Source organism: Taeniopygia guttata, chromosome 1 (assembly GCF_048771995.1).
Source record: "Taeniopygia guttata chromosome 1, bTaeGut7.mat, whole genome shotgun sequence".
NCBI lineage: Eukaryota > Metazoa > Chordata > Aves > Passeriformes > Estrildidae > Taeniopygia > Taeniopygia guttata.
Genome location: NC_133024.1, coordinates 27,813,125 through 27,835,973, shown reverse-complemented (window position 1 = coordinate 27,835,973; position 22,849 = coordinate 27,813,125). Strand labels below are relative to the sequence as shown.

Below are 22,849 nucleotides of genomic sequence, written 5' to 3'. Positions count from 1 at the left end.
GCAGTTTTAAATCTTTAGAATTAGGATTTAAATCTTCGGTTAAAGTAAAGAAAAAGTTTAGAATTAGAAATACAATCTGTAGTGATAAACATAGAAAGCTGGAAACCTTACTGTGGTTTGAAAAACCTGAATTATATGTGCTACAATGGTGGTTAATTTTTCTTGACCTTTGTCTTATTTCCAGCTGTGCGTTTTTGTGGTCAGTCTTTCTTGGCTAATAGAAAGTGAAAGAAAACAAATTACCTGGTTAAGGAAAAAATATGTTAACATATAACCATTAAATATAACATATAGAATCAGTGTTCTTTTAAAATGCATAAGGCAACAGGTTTGTGAATACCGTGTGAAATCCAAATTTTGTTGACTGGATATATGCAAAACTTTCGGTTTTTTTTACATATTAGAGAAAGCATTTACAGGTATTATTTTTCAGATTGTTATCCACAGAATTCCAGAGGTCTGTTAGCTTCCTTTGAGGAGTCTGGGGACAGTAACTAAGAACATGTATCAGATTTATGGTGGTTGGTTTGTAGCCCCAGTGGAAGATTTGTAAGCTATCTGTTGTAAAAAAAAAATTGAATGCTTTTATTACTTACTGGGGTCAAGCATAGAAACCTAAGGCAGGCAAATAAATGGAAGCAATTCTTGTGGCCTTATTGGTGTAACATTTATTGATATTTACATGGAAATGGGAAAAATCAGTCAGAGTGGAAAAGTGCAAGCTTGTCCTAAAGAGGTTTTAGGAAAGCAGTGAAAATAACATAACTTGAGTATGTTGCTCTTGATACTCCATTCTGCCTGGGTTATTTTCCTCCATCTTGCCAATTTTCTCTGCCTGCTTGGCAATTTAGTCTGCAGATAGAACTTTTTGATGTGATCAGTTGGGAAGTTCTCTGGAACTCACCTTTTAATGTTTTTATTTGCTCTGTTATTGTTTCCAAAAATATTCCTTTGGGCTTGGCATTCTAGGCATTTCTAACTGTAACCTAACCTAGAAGGAAGGGATTGTCAAGTAGTTCCGAGACAGTGAAGTATTAATTTATACTGCTTGTATGGTGGATTGAATATGGCAACTTTCATGTTAATGAACTTGGAACTTTATGGGAATATATGGTCTGTTTTTCTTCTATGTTTTCAATGGAATATCCTGTAAAAACTAGGCCTCTGAGATCAGTAATAGGAAGGCCTAATTTGTTAGGAATTCCTCTGTCTTGTTTTTACTCAAGGTAAATGCAAGACTTTAAAAAGCTCCCCTGTTCTCCAGAGTCAGTTTAGCCATACATGAGCAAGTACATTTGTCTCATGTGGAGAGAGGAATCTTAAAAAAGAACAGCACCACAAAGATATCTTTCCCATTAATGTGTGACTGCTCCTTAGTTTATACATCCTGGAGCATCTGGTGTCCACAGAGAAGAAGGAAGAGAGAAACTGTCACTCTCTAACCTTTCTGTGACTTACACTGGAGACAGTGTGAGTCTCCAAGCTGTGAATTGTTCAAGCTGGTGGTACCACTAGGAAGCTGGAGGACAAGCTTTAAAATATGGATAAGACACCTCTGGTTTAAAAATTAGTTATGTTATAATGTACCCCAGAACACTGGATACTCTAGAGAAAGTAGAATTACAGGAAAACAACATTTTACGTTGGCCTTAGGTTCTGGTCACACTGTTTTGCTTCTTGTTCATTAATGATGAATCTTACAGTTTTAACTTTGTCTGTTTCTTCTTTATTTTGCAGCCCATACTCTTTGTGCATTGCAGTGATGTATTTTGGAATTGTTTATTCTGATCACATCTTACTAGAATGTTCAGTTGATCAGAAGGGCAGAATTAATTGTATTGTATTAATTAATTGTATTTTCAAAACCGAAGTCTTTAACAACACTTAGAAATGAAGTGCCTTAGAAGTTTAGGCTTAATTCTTGAGTTCTTATTTCAGGCACATTTCAGGATTTGGTGCAACTCCTTAGCTGGAGTTTTTGGTTTTGTAACTAAACCCTAAATATAAGTCCTTGCTGTGTCTCTTCAGACAGAGACAGATTGTTTTTGAAGGTATGTCAGTATTTCCACTGGAATACAGCTGGATCAGCATCTTTTGGTAATGTCAAAATCATTCATTTATAGCTTACAACTTTCCATTTTTACTGTTTGTTGGTTTTTACTTTTCGATCAACTTTTAGCAGTCTTTTTATTCTATAGATTCTGAATATACCTAATAAGATGTAAATTTGCTAGAGTAGTGTAATAATCTTTGGGTTGAAAGCATGCAGAAACCTACTCAAATCCTTCTCAAATTTCTAGAATTTTTGTTTTCTGATGCTTGAGGTCTCAGGTAGGGTTAAAATTTGCATTTCATCTTAAAAAGTTAATGCTTTTGCAAGTTGACATTAAAATAATAAATGACAAAAACGATTAAAAATGCAAAGTGTTCAGGATCTCACTTTTTCTTCAAGTCATGAATAAAAACATGATACACTAATAACATTTGGCATCAGTACTGATCAGAGTTGGAGAGAAGTACTTTGTGTTGTTTTTTAGAAATCTATTTTGGTTGCTTTTTTTTTAATCTCTTCTAGATCTTATATTTGCTTCATATCCATGAAGTTTTGTCAAACAGTTTCTTCTCCTGCATCTTCAGGAATATCACTGGTGATCCAGTGAATGCAGGTCTCATGTTGTGGGAAAGCTTTACATTGTTTTCTGTTCATATTCCTAGCCAGTAAGAAAGGCAAAGGTAACATAAATGCATAGCAAAAAAAGAAAAGTTTGAAAAGCCACACCAAACCTGAAGTTCTCATAAGGAACTGCTGCAAATTTTTGTTTCTAGTGATAGTGATAACTCTTAAATACATGATTCTGTCTTTTTTGCAAATTATCTGTTAATTAGTAATATCTCACGTTTCCCCTATGCCAAATCTGTCAGATCTCTCTGGTTTTCAAAGACGTTTAATCTCCATGTTTGGTGTGGCACAGAGAGCTCCTAGTAAACTGCTTTGTATTTTGTTTTCCAGTTCGAAGCTGCATGGGTGCTGACAAATATTGCCTCGGGAAATTCCCTTCAGACTCGAATAGTGATCCAAGCAGGAGCTGTCCCCATCTTCATAGAGCTGCTCAGTTCAGAGTTTGAAGATGTACAGGAACAGGTAAAGATTGAGAACAGTGTTGAATTTTGTGTGTGTTAATTTGTGGAATTGGAGGCTTTTATGTTTGACTTTTTGTTTGTTTTGTTTGTTTGATATTTTGTTGGTTTTTTTTCCCTTTCTCTGAAAAGGCACAAGGCTATCCTGTAAGAAAGCCTTTAGAGAAAATGCAGTGCTTAGTATGTGTTAAGTTACCTAAGCAAGTATTGTATTTTTTCTCTTTTTGGAAATTATAAACTTAACCATAGCTAATGAGCTAATTCATTTTGTTCTCTAACAGGTTGGTATATTTTTGTCTATTGAGGAATTCAGGGAGCCTTGTTTGAATAATTGCTTTAGATATGAGAAGTTCATGCCTAATTCTCCTGAAGATGAAGCATGAGTAGAAATTATAGTTTGTTCTCCGAGTTCCTTACAGCATAGATGAATATTCTTCAAGGCCCACAAGGATCAGTATAAAGCACAGACCAAACATTGGATTCAGTAGATTCCATTTGAGGTCTGTAACTTGTATTTAAACAAGGATGTACTTCAGACATATAATCTTGCTTTGAAGACTTAGGGTGATTAAACATTAATTATGTTAACAAATTTAGTTTCAGCCAATCTTAATCCTAACTTGAAAATATGTACCTTTACTATACAAATTTGACTAGCTTTGGGTCCTGGTATTGCTTTTGTTACATTCTTTACTCCATTAGTAAGTTCTGTGTTTTTTCCTATGGCTACTTGCAGACCATGGCTTAGGCTTTACTTGAGTAAATGAAATTAAACACTGTATTCTTATTTTGAGAACGTTTCTGTGCTGGTTGTTTTGTTTTTTGGTGACCTCTTTCTGAACATTTCTTAGTTTCAGTATCTTCTTGTGGTGGTGAAATGACAAGCACTGGCTATTCCACTAGCACTCTTTCAGCACTGTTGTTTGCAGAGATAGTAGCTCATTTTCACTTCTGCTCGATATTTGGTGTGTAAATATCCAGTGTCTTTGTGGACTCTGCCACAGAAGCTGGCTGTGAGTTCAGGTTAAGCTGATTATCCAATATGATCCATTGTTCTTTTCAGAGTCACTGACTTCCAGGGTTCAGTTCTCCATCCTGTAAGTGTGACCTCTGTTCTGTGTTCCTAGATATCTGACCTTGCATTTGGCTGAATTGAGATGCATGATTGGAGGAGTCCCAACTCATAAACATTGGACTGCTTTGTGTAACTTTCCTTTCTTTCCTGTAGCTTTCTTGGCTCGGAGTGTACCACCTGTACTTAAGGTTGCCTAACATTTTCCACAAGGCAGATTTTTTTCTTAGTTGCTTGTAACTTTCAAGTTACTCCACTTTGTATCTTTCCATTTTCAATGTTCTGTCTCATACTGAATTATTGTTGAGAAGGCTTTTAAAGAAGAATGGAATTCAGGTATCTGAAAAAATGTTAAAGAAAATAAGAAGTATTTTTTGTCCATTACTTTAGCTTTGAGGAGTTGAGTCTGCTGTTGTTGTAGAAATTAGAAATGTGATAGGGAATTTGGCAAAATGGCAGATAAATGCTGTGTTCTGTCCGTGTGAAAATCCATCCAGACTTGGCTATATGGATCTTTTCAGACTTCGTAGTTTGGGGGTTGAACTGAATAGCATTGCTTTCCAAATTCAGCCGTCACTTGAAGAGTGCTGTTCCTGCAGAGTGATTGGTGCTCTGTATGTAGTAAAGGCTGTTCTTAGTTTTTCTGCTAATGATTGATCTTCTGTGCAAGAGCTAACTTGCTTTTTTTGTTAGGTTGTTATAATCCCTGCTGATGATCAGAGAGCAGGTGGGAAGAGCAAACCTGTTTAGATTAAGTTGTGCAGCCTTCAATCTTTAAATGGGTGAATTAACAGAAGAGCTTAGGGGCTGCAGTTAAGTAGTTTATCTGGCTCGTTCCCCTCTCCCTGCCTCCTAATAAACTGCTGACATATTAAAATTCAGATTGCAGGCAGGCAGAGACGCTTGGTTGTCATTAATGAAAAATATTCTTCCATGCTGTTCAAGTGCTGCCAAATTCATGATCTCTCTCTTACTGGTAATCTCAAAGTACCAGTTGCAGATTGCTTTGTAATAAGCTGTGCTGAAGAAGGAAAATGTCCCATGGCAAAGTGTTACTTGCACTGATTCATCGTGGGTTTCTGTGCTGCAGCTCTGGAGATTGCAGCCCTGCTCACAGCTGACATGGGGTTTAATGCTGGCCAACAAAAGAGGAATTCTGCTTGGCCCCAACAGCTTTAAAAAGCCCCAAGCACTTCACCATAGTATCATCTGAAACAAAAATTAGGAGCATACAAGCACTGAGAAGTTAGCTCTTGTACTTTTGTATTACAGGATAGCAGTAGTACACAATTACATAGTATTTTTCCAGATGAGACTTGTCTCATTCAGTGTATGCACAGATTGTTGCCCTGGTAACAGATGAGTGGGTAGTAAAGGAGGCTTTTATTTGTCACACTATGACCCTGTTTGTTAAAGTTGGAACAAATTATAGTACATGGAGGACAATAGGGAAGAAATTCTTACAATTAAGCCTGATAGTAGGTTTGTGAGAAAAATGTTTCTACTGCTTAGTGTCTGATGTGGGGTGATTTCCTTCTCTCAGTTTTCAGTAAGTGGGTACTTGTTCTGGGTTTTTTTAATGCTCAGGGTGCAATATTTCTTTTTCATCTTGTAGTTGAGGACAACTGAGCAGTGATTTTTATAGTTAGGCCTGTGTTCTGAGCAGGTCTGATCCTGGAGTTCTCAAGTTAGATTTCTGAAACTGGGTGATATTTGGCTACAATCTTCTCCTAAAATGATCACCCTAATTATGTCTCACAGTAGTACTGTGAAGATCATTATTTACAAGCAACTGCATTTGCAACAAGTCACAAAAATACAGGAAACTACAGAAAATACAGCAACATGATCAGGGCAGAGGGGCCAGAAACTAACCCTGTAATCAATCATATAGTAAAAGATGAAGAGATAAAGAAGTATTGAAGGCTGTGTTCTAATTGGGATAGCAATTCTTTAGAAGGAAATGTTAGGTGATGACATTATTTTGAACATGTAGCATGGCATAAACAAATAATATATATAATATCTTACTTATTGGCTAGTCATTACCCACTTTTTGTTTTACAGTAGGTCAGTTTTAAAGATGTATGTGTTTACTTTGTCTTTTATTGCTAACTTCCCTTAGCAGTAGTTCAGGAACAGATATCAGTGTACCTTATCTTCTGATCACAATGTTCCCAACATATATTTTTCATATCTATAAGCCAGTTTTAATTTTACACTTTTTTCCTTTGCATATGCTAGTTTCTGAGTCTAGTGAAGAGTCTAAGTCAGCTGTTTTATAGAAGTCTGTTAGGGAATCTTTATAGCTATGTTTAATAAGCAACATGTATGTTAATATAATAATTCCTTACATCCTTTTACAAGATCTGTTTCCCATTAAGCTGTGCAGGCCTTATTTAATTAACCTACCATCCTTTAACTCTTTCATTGCTTGTATTGTGTGTCAGTCAGTGGTCAGACCACTCTCTTGTCAGTGGTCAGACCATTTAGCATATATTTTTCCCATCAGAGAAATTGAATTTATCACAGAATCTACATCAGCATTATTTATGAAAAACACTGGCTACCTCTCCCTTTTGGTGTACTGATTTTTAGGTTTAGTCAGTGGCATATGTCCTAGTCCTTTTCCACTTACCACAGTGTATTTCTTTCAAAAGACATCTAGAAATTTTGATCTACCTGCCTGAAATTATTTATATTGAAAGACTCCATCAAAGCCTTTTAGACATGCTTAAGGTTGGTGTGACTTTAGCAGTGTCTTAGCTGCAGTTCTTTCCTGATTTCCCTTGCTGTGGTACTTAAAACCCAGGTGTCAGCTTGGGTGCCTGTCAAGGAGGATGGCTATTGTCTCACAGGGACAGGTCTCCGCTGGACAGACGGTGGCAGGAGCATCCCCATCTGCCCTGTTCCTCTTTGAGAAAGTTTGTATTTCCAGCTGAGCCGATCAGTATGTTTCTCGCTCAGTATTTTTCCATTTCTAGTTGTATTGCTATTCCTTTTGGTAACCATCAGCTTGGCAGAGCTGACCTGTGAGTCTGGTGTCCAGGCTCTGTTTGGCTTTTACACCAGCAGTCCTATTAACAAGCTCTTGGTAATCAAAATCAGGACAAACAGTCAAGGTATGAGGATGAGCTATTTTCCCTGTTTGTCAGATTAGATATGAGAAGAAGGAGCTATAATCCCCCCAGCCACTGAAAGAAAGATGTTTTCTGTGTTAGGACATAGTAGCAGTCATCTCCTACCTTCTGGTATCCTTCATTGTGTTCACTTAGCCAATCACACTTGCGTACAAGCTAATCTTCACCATCTTCATCTCAGCATTGGATCCTTTTCCCAAGTCAGCATCCAAATGTTGAGAAAGGGTTGATTCTTTGTAATATTTCTTCTTCACTGAGAGGCAAACTGCACACTGTTGGTGATGGGTTAAGCACTTAGTTTAAATATCCAAAGAAATAATAGCTAAGAATCTTCAGAATCCAGGGGGTAGTGGAGAGTTGTCAAAAAGCACATGGATTATTCACAGAAGGCACCATATGATTCAACAGTACTCTACAAGACTTGCATTTTGCTTTTACTGACTACTGAAGTTGTCCAGCACTGGAGGAAAAAACACTAGAATTCAGTGATGAGTAAAATAAATTGAAGATTTACAACAAACCCTACTCTGCTGTTAGCAATAAGTGGTAATTTATACAAGCATATAAAAATAGGTTATGTCAATTAACAAGGCAACATTTGCACTTTCAGTTTGCACACAGCTTTTTACCTAAGATGTGGGTTAAAAAAAATCAGGCTACAAATCTTAAAATTCATGTCATCTTTAAGTTGGGATTTAGATAGTAGAAGGTACTGAATGGATTTTTTTTAAGTCAAATATTTTTTTATTTAATAAGCTCTAAAATTGAATGAACATGAAAACATTTAAGTTGTGCAGAATGAAACCAAAGCAAAAATGTTGTGGCAAGTATTTGCATCTTGAGGAGTGCGCAAAAGAAGAAATGGAAATAATTGAACATTATTCAGACAAAAAAACCCCGAAGAAACCTGTGATTGTTCATGTGTTTGTGGAAACCATGACAGAGCTTTGTATTTATGGCAATGTTTGATGAGAAGAGTTTAAATGAGCTTGACTTCCATTCCTTACTTATCTGAAGAGCTAAAGTAATTCCCTAAGGAGAGACATCTTCCTTGTTGAATGAAACATTGCATATTTTTCTAAAGTCTAAAGTCACCCCAGGACATGGTATTTCAATTAATTGGCATCTTGTGTGCTATCAGTGATTAGCATTACAAGGATTTGTTAGGACATCGTCTCTTACCAGCTCCTGTGACAGCAGACCACACAGCCAGACTTTCCTTGCCTTAAAAACAATGAAGAATGGGAAAGCAGAGGTGCTATTTGACTTCTCTGGTCAGACTTTTTGATGTGAGATTTGCTGTTGCAAAACCAGTCAGTCATTCAGGGTCAGAATGGATTCTTGGATTAAGTGATTATCACCCTTGTCAACCGTAAAAATAGGTATTGCTATAATGGCAGAAACAAAAACCACAGACAAATGAAATAGAGCTTCCTTGTTGTTTACCTGTGTAAGGGTGTCCAGACAAGGAAACTGTGCCTTCATGCAAAATCACTCACATCTTCAGTGAAAGAGAATTATGCATTTTCCCTCCCAAAGTATTTTCAGAAGATGCACAAATTTATTTAGAACTGTCTGAAGTCTTTGGTTCATTCCTCAGGCTTCTCCTTGCTGTAGAAATGTAAGTATTGGAGTGAACAACAGTTGTGGCTCCTGAAAGTTCTAACAATGATATTTTGCAGGAGGTAGCATATATTCTGTCTCTTAAGCTAAATTTTCCTAGTAGCTGTCTTGTGTGCGTTGAGTCCAATAGGCTGCCAGATCAAAGTTACACTTTTTAGATAAACTGTTGTCACAATAGTTGTAAAAAGAACAAGAGTTAGAATGACAAATGATGATGAAGATCAGTTTTGGGAAAACATCGCGTAGTTATAATGGCTGTGCTGTTTCATAGCACAGGTCAGTAAAGTCTCGTGCCCTGCCTCTGACTGTGGCTGACAGCAGAAGCCTGGAAAACAGTAGAAAACAAAACAAACTAATCCTTCCCCAGAACAGTCGCCTACTCTCTTCACAACTTGTAATTTAATGGCTCCAATCCTATACTGTTGTTGGTAGTAGTGGTACAGAAGAGGAGTCTTTTTATTTTGTATCTAGCAAGCTGACATCTCTAACTACATTCTTTATATACTTCTGGTTTTAGTTGTATTCATTTTGCAGGGTTTGCTAGTGCATTTGGGCCTCTAGAGTGATTGGAGTCTTGTTTTTTTATAGTAGCATCTTTTTGCCACCATTAAAAAACATCTTCCAGGAGAAACCCAATGCATTAAATTAATTGACACCATATTGAAAATGAATAAATACGTTTATTTCAGGTTATCCAAAAATTTCCTTTAGGTAAAAGGTGTGGCGATTCTGTCAGTTTTTTTAGAGGATTTTATTTTAAATAGGTATAGAGAGAGGGAAGAAGATATTTATTTTGTATGAGGAACTTGCTTAGTTCAATTGGAGGAATAGTTATACACTATAACTCATTTTACTGCAGCTAAATACATAGCCTTCAACTGAAGAGAAATTTGGGGAGGACATTCAGCTGCTATCCATGACAAATAGTACTGCTTTTGTACTCTGTATGTAGAACTGGAAGTACTTCAGTGGTTGTGTAGATATGTGTCTGTAAAGCCTAAATCCAAATAAGCCAACCAGATACATGAGCAGATAGATACATGTATCTATTTAATAAGACACTTAGTCTTCTGCTAACTTGAAGTAAATAGCAAATGTGAACTTCGTAAGTTTTCTTGTGTGACAAAATATTGTAATTTGCGTGGAATTCATAAAATTGCTTTTATACTTGACATAGACTATTTCAACTTTTTAAAGTTACAGCTCTCATATTAGTGGACAGTACAAAAAACACCACTTGGCCCAAAATATAAATCAAAACCACATAAATATTTTATTCTCAGCATATTACAAAAGATGGATTTTATACCGCTTTAATTCTGGTATTGTTGATCTTCTCAAAATGAAGTTGGGGTAGCTGATGTCCAAGCCCTTACATTTTCCATGCATATGACTTAATCAGCAACACTGGTTCTGTCTCATGTAGTTTTATTTTAAAGAATTTATGTCCAGACCCACCCAAATTCTTTGATTCTGAATATTAATTTATCTTGAACATAGATTCCAATTTTTATCTATGACTATGTAAATAATGCATACTTTTATGCCTTCGTAGTAAATACTAATACAGTCTGTTCCACACAAATATTTTTGGGTAGATACAGACTTACTTGACCTGTGCTACAAATGTCTGGTTTTAAATTATGTGTGAACAAGGAGGGTAGAATTAGAATGTTCCTAAGCCTGTGGAGGTGAGCTCATCTCTTACATTGTGAGCAGAGCAAAGGTATGTCTGCCTGCACAATCTTTGGAGACATACATGTTTGCTGTTATGGTGTTCTTAGATCTCCACAAATATTCCTGAATCATGTAATAAGCTTGAGTGTATAAATGTGATATGCATCCAGAATGCATTCCCCTTCTGTGCATTGTCCAGGACCTAACAGAGAGAACAGATTATCTCTTAACTCTAACACATATGATAAACTGGTGGATTTTTGAGAATAAAACAATTATTATTCTGTTTTTCATTGCAGGCAGTATGGGCTCTTGGCAACATTGCTGGAGACAGCACTATGTGCAGAGACTATGTTTTGGACTGTAATATCTTGCCCCCTTTATTGCAGTAAGTTTGTTTTAATATGTTTTTCAGAATTTTGCTTGAGTGTCTGATATGACTAAAATTTGAGTTTTGCCTTGAAGAATAGTAATACTGTTTTCTTTTATTGTGGACTAATCACAGTTTTTAAAGGGGAGTCCTGAACTATTTTTTTAATGAAGCTAAAATGAAAACACGTTTTAGAAGTAGCTAAGCTGGAACTATTTTACTCTACAGTGTGGGTGGATGTCTGGGCTTATTTTAGAGTCACTGAATAATTTAAATTGAAAGGCACCTTTGGAGGTCATCTAGTCAAAGCCTTTCTTCATAGCAGGTGAGATCAGATTAAATTGCTCAACTACTTAACCAGTCAAATCTGGAACATCAAAAGTAGATTCCGTAACTACCCGGAGTAACCTGTTGCAGTGTTTGACCATGGCGTGGTGAAACACAGTGTTCTGATACCTAATCAGAATTTTCTGTGTTTTACCTCTTGATGGTGCCTCTTGTCCTGTCACTGTGCACCTTTGAGAAGGATCTGGCTTCCTGATTTCTGTATCCTCCTGTTAAAGTGTTGTTGGCAGCAGTTGTATCTCCTCTCGCACCATCTCCTTCGAAGGCTGAACAAATCCAGGTCACTGACGTCCCACTGCGTGTCATTTCTCTAGCCAGCTAATTATCTTGGTGATCCTCTGCTTAAGAAGCATATTATTGCTGAAACAATGACACCATCTTGTGTTGTCATGTCCAAATTACAGTCACTCTCTGTCCTTTGCAGACTCTGCAGCAGAGGAATTCCCCATGCTCTCATAAAGACATTGGTACAGTGGGAGATGGCTATGAGAAAAAGAAACTGAATTGTTACACTTGTGGGAAAATTAGGTCTTGACTTTCTGCATTTTTCTAGGCCAGAGTGGGACTCATAGTCTGAGACTTATATAAAAATGCAGTTTGGCTATGAGAGTTCTCTTCAAAACTACCTGCATGTCGTCCTTCTTAGAGGAATTTTGTCAAAATTCCTGCACGTCTTTTGACTGTTAATCTGCCACGTCAGTATCTTAGCATTTGAGTGAAATTTAGTGTAATGTTTATTGTTCTTGTTGGGATACTAGGTTCCTGTGTCTAGCATGTATGTTAGTAGCCATCAAGGATGATTTTCTTTACAATGTATTTTTGAAAAAAAACCCAAAACTATCATGTTTTGCCCTGGTGTATATTAAAAAAAAAATTGATTTAATGGTTCATAGAGTTAACTGAGTTGCCTGGCTTTGATTTTTTAAAAGCAAGGGTTGGAATTTTTTGTTGGTTTGTTTTAGATTGCTTTCAAAACAGAACCGTCTCACTATGACCCGAAATGCTGTATGGGCTCTGTCCAACCTCTGCAGAGGGAAAAATCCTCCTCCTGATTTTGCCAAGGTAAGAGATACTTGAAAGAAAATGTATTGTGAAGTGGTGATAGCTAAATTATTAATTTAAGGTGGTGAAACTTAAAGTAAACAAAAGGAATGTTTCAGAGAAATTCTGAAATATTTGATGACTGTCTTCCAGATGAAGTTTTTTGAAGTTGTTTGCTTAGTCCTTAGGGCAGACATTCACAGCCACTGTTTTAACACGGCTGCCTTGTACCTTTTTGTTACTGTTTGCGTGCTGGAGACAACTGTCCCGTAGCAGAACAAAACTCTGCACATCTTGGCTGCTGTAGAACAGCACCTGGCACATCTTGGTGGACAAGGCTGAGTTTCATTGACAGGTGTTCCGTAGAGGCTAAAGAGTTGCTGTGGTGCTTTTTTGGAGACATGGTTCTCCATGCTTGTATAGCTACAGTCCTGCACAGAAGTGCTAGCTAGGTCTCAAATTTTCTTAAGTTGCTAGTGCCTAATCCAATAATGACATACAAAATTAGCTGACATAATAACTAGTCTTCTGGCAATTTTAATGTATGTATCTCTTCTTAATGTCTTACAGGTTTCACCTTGTCTTAGCGTGCTTTCCTGGCTGCTATTTGTCAATGATACAGATGTATTAGCTGATGCCTGCTGGGCTTTGTCCTATTTGTCTGATGGCCCCAATGATAAAATCCAGGCTGTGATTGATGCAGGAGTCTGCAGAAGACTTGTGGAGCTGCTGATGTAAGAAATCTATTGCAAGCGAGCGTTACTCTTCTACCTGACATCAAGATTGTCACAATAAGGAGATTAATTAAATAGGTCTTGAAATGTAATTTACAAAGAGCAAGATTTGAGTTTTAATTTTACCTGTCCAGTGTTCTCTATTTGTCATGAGTAAGAAAAACAACTGAACTTTTCTTATACTAACTTAAGATAAATTAGTTTAGCTGTTTCTTAAGATTTTTTCCTGTACCTAAGAGCTACATTTTTGCAAAATCCACAGTATACATCGGAATTTTCCTTGTGTCATTGAAGTCCGTATTACAGTTACCTATAGGAAATTCCCTAAAGGATATAAAAAATAAAAATATAAGAAATAGTTCCATTTACTAGAATTGTCTGTACCAGGGACTTGAAATGTAAATAATTTCCTCAACCCTTACTATAGAAGAGTAGATGCACATTTTGGTCAGTAAAGTGTAGCTGTGAGAGTTGGGGTCACAGAGTCTGGCCTTGTTCAGAGCCATTGCTTCAGATCCAGGGTCAGACATGGACCATTCAGTGGCCTAAGAACAAGGAATAATGGTTTTCAGTGATGGAAATAAAAAGACTATTAAGGCCTCTAACATTAGAGCAAATGTGATGCTGATTAATGACTAGAACATATTGCCTCTAAGTAGTGTTTTAAGTGTTTTCATTGGAGAAAAAAAATCCTTAATTCACCTTTCCTATTCCAGTTCTGATTTAACAATGATGATGGAGGGATGCCTATGATGGTGGAAGATGATCAAACAGGGTTTGATGGGTTAAACACACTACTTTTATCCTTATTCTTATGTCTCATTCTTGGCCTTTGTGTGTGCTACATTAAGTGTATTTTGTAGTTAAAGATAATTACTTTTTCCTCCCAAGGATGGGAGCTGCTGAGTGACATCTAAAGGTCTAGAAACCCTAGAAAGGTTTACCATTAGTTTAAAATCAATGTTTATTTAGATAGTGAAAAACAGATTTATCAGGGAAATTTTCCCCAGGCTGATAGGTGTTTCTTCCTTGAGAATGTGAAGCTGGAGATGCTCTGGGAAGGTTAATACTTTTATTTTTCTTTGTCAATTTTAGGCACAATGACTACAAAGTTGTATCTCCTGCCTTACGAGCTGTTGGAAACATCGTTACAGGAGATGATATCCAGACCCAGGTATGGATGGACTTTTTCTTGTGTTGTACTGCAGTTCCTGTTTCTGTTAATTGTGGTAACCTGTTCACAAGCAGCTCCTCTTGTTCCTTTTGAAGCTTGAAACTGAAGGTTGATGACACTAACTGCTTCAAAATGTGATGGTTTTCAGTTTTTCTGTTCAGTCTTGAACTGGTGATGGTTCTTACGTGGCTGTGTCTGGGACTTGTGTGCAGCTGTGCAATACCCCTCAAGGGTGGGATGTTTTTGGCTTATTTAAATCAAGTCTGTATCTTAAGTTGAATTTTGTGCTGAGTGATGTACGGTGGTAGTGCCATCAAAGGCCTGTCACATTCAGTGCTGTTGCCAGTCTGTGATGAATCTATCATATATATGATGAAAATATGTCATATCACGATGAAAAACAAGTGTCTGGTCATATTTTGGGTGGTGTGTAGCTGTGTCTGGGCATTTATTTGGAGAAGCATTGGTAGGAGGCAGTGACTCCCACCACTGTATTGGAATTAAACTGGAAGGCAGGAAACCTGGTGCTTCAGAGGCACTAGGTTGTCACTGGGATGCTTCTGTAGTTCAGTGACTCTGAGACCAGAGTTAAAGATGAATTAGTAGCATCAGGGCACTGTCAGTATCTTATTCCTAGGAGGAATATAACATGATTTTTTGATTGTTGCAATATATTTTGTGTAGCTGAATTGCAGAGGCATTGTTGTATTTTTTCCAGTGGCATTTGTTTTACAGATCAGTCATAAAGAATGACTGAGGTGGGATTTCATAACCTTGTTAAAGATAAAACCACAAGGGATCACTAATTCACATGCAATGCAGGTTATTAAATACTGCGTGAATCTTTGATTTTAATTAAAAAATAGTTAAATTTTTTGTTGTGCATGACTTTTTCCGAGGAGCATTCCATGAGCTTTCCTAAAATTCTAGAGAAGTGTATAGGTAGGATAGTTTGATAGTCCTGCCTGTATATTGTGCTGTATGGTAAAAAAATACAAGATGCATGTAAAAATCAGTAATCAGAAGGAAGAGCCCAGCTTTGAGAGCTGATACATTGCTGAAAATGCATCAACATACAAGATAGTTCTTCCAGAACTATTCTCTGTAAAACCTTGGGGCACAAACTTGCTTTTACTTTTTCTCTCATTTTCAGCTACTAACAGTTGGCAGGGCTTGAACAGGACTAAAACCATAGATAGTATGCATGAAGGAAAAAAAAAAAAAGTCCCAGCAGACACATGATAAAGTCCTGGATAATAATCTTTGCTTTTTTAATCTTAGTGGGGAGTACAAAGATTTTAAGAATATGGAGCAGGGGGGATGCAAGCAAGGGAATTAAGTCCTCAGATTCCATGATCAGAAATCATGACCGTGATTCAGCTTGACTGGAGTATTTCTCATAAAATTCTGTACCACACTGTTCTTTCCAAGGTGCTGCTTTTGCCACCCAAGGCAAAACTGCTGTGCTTCTTTGTATACTCTCCCAATTTTTTGCTTCATTCTTAGAAGTTAGAAAAGTTAGAATTTAATGTAAAAAAAAAGATTGTTAATTTTTCATTTTTTGAATCATGTTGTGCTATTTTAGACAGTCAAAAAATCTTTCACTATCATGTATGATATAATCAAGGGGGCTGTCTTGTAACATCCAAGTTCTGGGGCATTTTCTGTTGTATTTCAGTCATTTAGGAAAAGGAAATGTTGCTGCAACTTTTCTGCACCGTAAAATTGCAGAGTTTTGCAATTTTTGGAATTTTTTAAATAAGAGTTGTCAATTCATAATGTTACTGTATACGACACTGGTCACACTCTGCACCACAGTGTCAGCAGATGTGGAAATAGAAGTAGTTGGTGCTTACAGTTGTACAAAAATATGGGAAAATACCATAATTTAATTTTTGTTTGGTCATAATGTACTTAGTATCTTCTTGTTTTCAGATCACATTGAAATCATTATGAAAGTGTAATCTTTCACCTGAAAGACTTGGTAGTTTTGCTCTTTAGTTTTCCTGCAAACATTTATTTCTTAATTCTTGCTTTTTTTTTTTTTTTTTTGATTTTTTTTAGTGTATATTTAGTGTTTTTTTTTTTAATACCTCTATGAGCCTCTAAGGAGGTATGCTTTGTATATTTTCAAGACATTGTACTCCTTATTCCTGTGATTCTTTATCCTAAATTTCTTCTGTGGTGTGTTTTTTTTTTTCCCTGTTGTATTCAGGTAATTCTGAATTGTTCAGCTCTGCAGAGTTTGCTGCACTTGCTAAGCAGCCCAAAAGAATCTATCAAAAAGGAAGCATGCTGGACAATATCTAATATAACAGCTGGAAACAAAGCCCAGATCCAGGTAAGCTGTTCAGCTATGATCAGTAATCTTTGTTCTGCAGACTAGAAGGAACACAGGTGAATTTTTGTGCATAAAGTGCATATTTTTGTGTATGCATTGTCACTGATATATAATTACATACAAGAAGTATATTACTGTGTGTAATTAGAATATTTCAATGGCCCAGTCATCTCCAAACTCAAATGATTTAATTTTCTAATCCTCTACACATTATAAGGGGGGAAGACAGTCATGGTAGAAGATGCCAAAACATGGCTAAGCTCAAGAAAATTTTGTCTTAAACAATTTGCTTTGTGCTTTTGACAGACACTTAAGATACAGAAATTCTCAAGTATGAAAAGACTAGGCTACAAACTTTGAGAATCAAATAATTTCACATATTTCTTGGTTTCAATGTCAGACACAGACATACATTTGAAAGTACTTTATTTCTGTTTATATTTTCTTATAATTCCTTTTTTAATTTCCATAAATGGGACTTGTAATGCCCCATTGTAGGCATGTGTACTTAACCAAATCTAACTTTGCTGTTTATAAAATGGAACAGTAATGGAGGCTGTCTAACATGTTGTCCTGGGATTTGCCCTTTCTGATTACACCAAATGTTGCAATTCCTTCATATTAAGTGGTAGCACACAGAAGCTGAGTCCCATTCCCTTATGTCAGTCATTACAATTAGACTCCAAAAGATCAAATAGTTGTTCTGAGTCTGGACTGATTGACAGCCGTCAGGAAGAATTCCCAGGACTCATCTCCAGGTGGTATAAATGAGAGATGGAATATCTTTCCGCAGAGAAAAGTCTTTGGCTAGATGAAGAAGAAACAGCTCAATATATTTTGTTTTCCCTGAATATGGAGTTCTGTTCAAGAGCAGTTGTACTAGGGAATTTTTTGCTTGTCTTTCAGGGATGTGGTTTGAGCTGGTGGGATGTCAGGGATCCCCCCAAAGCTGCTCTGTGACTCTGCTCAACTGGTCAGGGGAGAGAAAACACAAGGGACGTTTCATTGCGGTTAAGGTCAGGGAGAGGTCACTCACCAATTACTGCCATAGGCAAATCCAGACTCAACTTGAGAAATCAATAGAATTTATTACCAATCAAGATCAGAGTGGGATAATGAGAAGTAAAACTAATCTTAAAAAGCACCTTTCCCCCACCCCTCCCTTGTTTCTGGACTTTATCCCTAATTCTTTTCCTCCTCTCCTTGGCAGTGCAGAATACACTCAGTTCTTCACAGGTTGTTTCTGCTGCTGCTGCTTCCTCCTCAAGGAGGGAAGTCCTTTGCCCATGCTCCAGCATGGGGTCCCTCCCAGGAGAGACAGTCTTTCAGAAACTGGCTGCTCCAGCATGGGTCCCTTCTGGGATCACCAGTCCTACCAGCAAACCTGCTCCAGTGTGGGCTTCTCTCTCCAAGGGGCCACAAGTCCTACCAGGACTCTGCTCCAGCATGGGCTTTCCATGGGGTCACAGCCTCCATGAGGCATCCATGTGTTCTGGGGTCCTCCATGGGCTGCAGGTGGATCTCTGCTCCCCCATGGACTTCTGTGGGCTGCAGGAGGGTATCCTGCCTCACCATGGGGCTGCAGGGGAACCTGCACCTGGAGCACCTCCTGCCCTTCCTTCTCCACTGACTTTGGTGTCTGCAGGGCTGATTCTCTCACATATTCTCACTCCTGTCTTCTTTGGCTGCCATTAGTTTTGCCCAATATTATTTTCCCTTTCTTAAATGAGTTATCACAGAGTGCTGTCACTGTTTCTGGTGGGCTCAGCCTTGGTTGCAGGTCCATCTTGGAGCCAGCTGGCATTTGGCTCTGTCAGACATGAGGGAGAGTGACAGATTCTCTCAGAAGCTGGCCCTGTAGCTCCCCCCACTGCTGCCAAAACCTTGCCATGCAAACACAATACAAAGAACATTGCCTCATTCCTTGTCTTTTGCAGAAGTGTTGGAAAAAGAGATTATAGTGAATGATAGAATCGTGAAGGCTTGGTTTGGAAGGGACCTTAAAGATCATCTAGTTTCAGCCCCCCTGCCATGGGCAGGGATGCCATTCACTAGATCGGGTTGCCTGTGGCCTTATCCAACCTGGCCCTGAAACCTGGCTTTATCTGATAAATACAAGTGTTTCTATCAAGGCAGTTAAATAACAGTCTCATGTAAATCAAATTTAGTTCTGAGGTTGTTTTTCAATTCCTTTTTCCCTCATTGGGTATATAAAGTATTTTCAAAGATTGCAGAGGGTGCATGAAAGTCTGGCTGGAGACATTTATTCTTTGAGGAATGGCAGTAAATGTCAGAAATATTAGACTCTGGAAATATTTATCTTACACATTAGTAACCTGGAAGAAATAATATTTACACAGAAAATGAACCAAACCTCTTAATATATTGGCAAAAGTAGCCAAGGCGTACTTGTTGCCTCTGTTTTCCTTGGAAGGCAGCCTGATTTCTGCTCTGACAATGGTGACAGTAGATTACTCATTCTGTATGATCAGAATCAGCATGAAGTGGTTAACCCTCTTCACCTGTGGGGTGGAGTTACTTCTCTTTTTGCAGAAAACTTGCACAAGACTATGAAAAGTCTGCATTATTTTTCCTGAGGAGTAAGTGTATTATACCCTTTGCAGGTGACACTTGGAAAATTTTCAGTGTGCATTCTCCCTTACAAAGAACATTCAGCTGCTCAAGAGGCAAGCATAAAGCTTTAATATCTTCAGTGAGAGCTTCATCTCAGAAGGCATAGGAAATAAAGTTAATACCTTTGTGAAAGATACTTCAGTCTTTGCTAAGATACCTGAAATTCCTGAAAATGAGAGCGAGTGCTCATCTAACATTCAGAGATCCTTATGTTAGGAAATGAGTAAGCAAAACACAAAAACTTAGAAAGGTGGAAAGCTTTATAGGTCCTTCTTGTTTAATGTAAAGATGTGACTAAGATAGAAGTGGGATTGTGAGGAAAGGAACCCCCTACAGTGGTATTTGCTCTGGCTTTTTCAGTCAGGATTTTGTTTTTACTGCTGGAGGTCATGCTTTTTGTCAGATACAGGGAATGATATGGTTACTCAGTCTAACCTTGGTGGAGATCCAAGAATTTTGATTCTGCTTTTATTGTGGTTTATGTGTTAATCTGTGGATTAGCTGAATTTCTAACAAAAAATGCTGTGTAAAATCAGCAACTGTACCACTGGGTTTTTTTCCCACATCAGCAATTGTAATTGCTGTGCAAGTAGCAGTGCCCAGAAGGTAGTTAATGCTGCTGGTACCAAGGTAAAAATGTTTTTGCCTTTGTATTTCTTGTGTTTCTTCTTCTTTTTTCGCTCTTTATCCCTTCAACACTGACTTTTGAAATACAGTATTTTCTCTCTAGAAGGGCATTTCTGATTTTTCTGGGAAGTCTGAGTATATTCTGAGGAACAGTGCAACCAAATACATTGTCTTAAGTTTGTTTTTTTCTCAAGTCTGTTGGAGGGTTACTTCAGGATGTTCCAAACTTGAGAAGAGCTTTAGAAAGCCAGATACCTATACAAGTCATTCCATAAAGACGTATCAGAAGTGACAATGGAAAGTAGTTTGTTGTTAAAACATTTTTTTCAAAACTTTGGGATCTCTTTTTTCATATTCTTTATCTACTGAAGATACAGTTATGAAGAGTCCTAGAGGTAACTTGAATTCTAGTGCACCAGAAGCTATTTCAGTAGTGTATTTGTTTCTGTAACGTCTTTGAAGTATTCACTGTAACCACATTGTGAAGGAGTAGATGCCTGTCCTTGACTGCACAGTACTCTTACACCTGGTATTCACTCCTCAGGCACAAGTGAGGCTTTAGCTGAAGAGTCTTATTTGTATCCCTGTAAATCTTTGGTCTTCTAAACTGTTATCAATGTCTTTGTTTGAAAATTAGTAAGGATAAAATAACCTCTCCTTTGTTAAAACAGAATTTGCCTAATCTACCTGAACAAGATCATTAGTCTATGCATGTGTGTGTTTAGAAGTTTTTAAATGTTTTGAGGTATTTTATCACTGATCAGCTGCCTTTCTATTGAGAACAGATAAGAATTGCATGGTGACTTGAAAAGGTGAGGTCAGAAGGGAGAGGGAAATTAATGCTTTAAGCCATTAGTATTGCATCTTCATTTCTAGCAGCGACTCTTTAAAAAGTGCAAAAAAAGCCCTTTAACTCTCCATAGAAGAATACTTGGGATTATGTGCACAGAAGCTCTCTTTCTCAGGAGACTTGTATCAAGAAGAAAACAGTGTCAAACAAATCACCAGAATACATGTGGATTTAAAATAATCCAGTTTAAAAGCAGCTGCCTTAGGATATGTCACAGACAAAGTTAGAAGTGTGTTGATGTATTATGCAAGTCCAGAGAAAAAGAATGTAAGAAGCATCTTCTCAAAGGTGAAAGCTGTGTTTCATTTAAGAGTCCCTCAGGCCCCATTCAGAGTAATTGATCTGCCTTCAAACTCCCAAGCACGCACTTGCTTTGTAGTGAAAAAATGACGGCCCTAAGTGCATACCCTTTACTGATGGTTACAAAAATTAAATTAAAACCAGTGTTTCTGATTGTGAGCAGGATATAACTATCCCCTAATGATGACAGCCTGCAAATTGTGTCCATCATGAGGCCTTGATTTTTGGAACTGCAGAAAATGGATCATTAGAGAAAGCTGTGAAGTAAAGCACAGTGGAGAATGCTTACAACATGCTAGATTGGAGAGCTCAAAGTCAGTGTTTCTTGGAAGTAAAATTGGCAGTTGCAGATGCGATTGCAATGATTACCTTGTGTTGAAAGGAAAATCTCATCAGAGATGTGTAACAAGTTCCAGAAAGACTCTTGATTCTTTAGTTTCTAATCTCAAGCTAGAGAATGTTGTGTGAGATACAAGGTGTGATGAAGTCTACTTTCAGCTCCAGAGCTGATAAGTCTGCATTTCTTAAAAAATGCCTTTGAGGTATTCAGACAACTCCTATTTCATGGCAAAATAATTGTAAACATTTGAGCTGAAAAGCACTTGGAAAAAAAGGATTTCTGAAGTTGAAAAATGCTGTTTGGTAAAATGTTTCTTGAAGATGGTCATATGCTAAAAACGTGAATAAAAGTGTAGTCTGTTTTTAATTGCTTTGATGATAAAGGACAATTCCCATCTGGGGTGAATACTTGATTTAATTAAGTTCATGGGTGAACCTGTTTCATCTGTGAGTTGAGGTAGGTTTTTTTTCTTTCTCTACATTAATTTCACATTGTGATGAATTAAGACATTACTTCTTGAGAACTGGTCGTCCTTAGAAGGAATTCTAAGATACTAAATGCAGCTCTAAATTAAAGTATATATTCTCCTTTCTTCCCAGTCCCTCTAAATTGCTCAATAGTTGCTACTAGAGGTCATAAACTGGAGCAGATCTGTTCTGCTCTCTGTGATGTTTACTGGATTTTGAATGTGCACAATCTCTAGCCAGAAATCAGACAAGAATTATTTTAGCACATGGTAATTTTTTTCATGTCTGCTTGGCATAGTAACCCACATATTTGCAAGTTACCAGCTGATCTAACTAGTGGATTGTTGCTTCAGAACAGTTGGGATGTTAAAATTCAATGTAACTTTGGGTAGTGCTAAAGCCATAATCTAGCAATCCCTTCTGCACACTAAGAAGACATTAAAATATTTTGTTGAATCTAAGAGGTATTTTACCTAAGCAGTATTAACAGACAGAACTATATTTAGTGTTGTCTAAGATTGCATTGGGTTACACTCCCTCCATCCACCCACTGTAAAGTATAGAAATATAAAGTCAGAGGGAAGGACTTTTATATTCATCTCCACTTTCATACTGCCTATGATGCTGTTTGGTAGCACACTCCAAAGGCTTTCATTGCCATTTCTAAAATACAAGGCAGCAGCCTATCACTGTTAGATTTGCACTCCAACACAATAAAGTAAACTCTTTCTAGTGTTAAGGCAATGTAAATTAACATGCATGAAATGTGTGAAAGTGCGTGCTGAACTTTCTTTGGTGGCTGTTACTAAAGCACAGGAGGTTTGGGTTTTTTTCCCCCACCAAAGGTGGAAGTGAAAGCCTTTCAGAGTGTGTTATCAACAGTACCTAGGCAACAGAAGTGTGGTGGAATGCAGCAGTCTTTCCCCTCTTTATTTCTGTGCTTTCAAGGTTTGGGGTGGAGGTGTATATCCTGATG

General features: G+C 37.5%; 1 protein-coding gene across 2 annotated transcripts in view; it reads left to right on the top strand.

The window, feature by feature from the left end:
* Positions 1–22,849, top strand: part of KPNA1 (karyopherin subunit alpha 1) — a 58,191-nt gene that overhangs the window by 16,322 nt on the left and 19,020 nt on the right. For both annotated transcript variants that reach the window (XM_030266803.4, XM_030266812.4), the window contains 6 exons: positions 3,011–3,142; positions 10,950–11,038; positions 12,328–12,427; positions 12,977–13,140; positions 14,236–14,314; positions 16,530–16,655. In XM_030266803.4, coding sequence (XP_030122663.1) covers positions 3,011–3,142; positions 10,950–11,038; positions 12,328–12,427; positions 12,977–13,140; positions 14,236–14,314; positions 16,530–16,655 — 690 coding nt within the window. The remainder of the gene's footprint in view (positions 1–3,010; positions 3,143–10,949; positions 11,039–12,327; positions 12,428–12,976; positions 13,141–14,235; positions 14,315–16,529; positions 16,656–22,849) is intronic.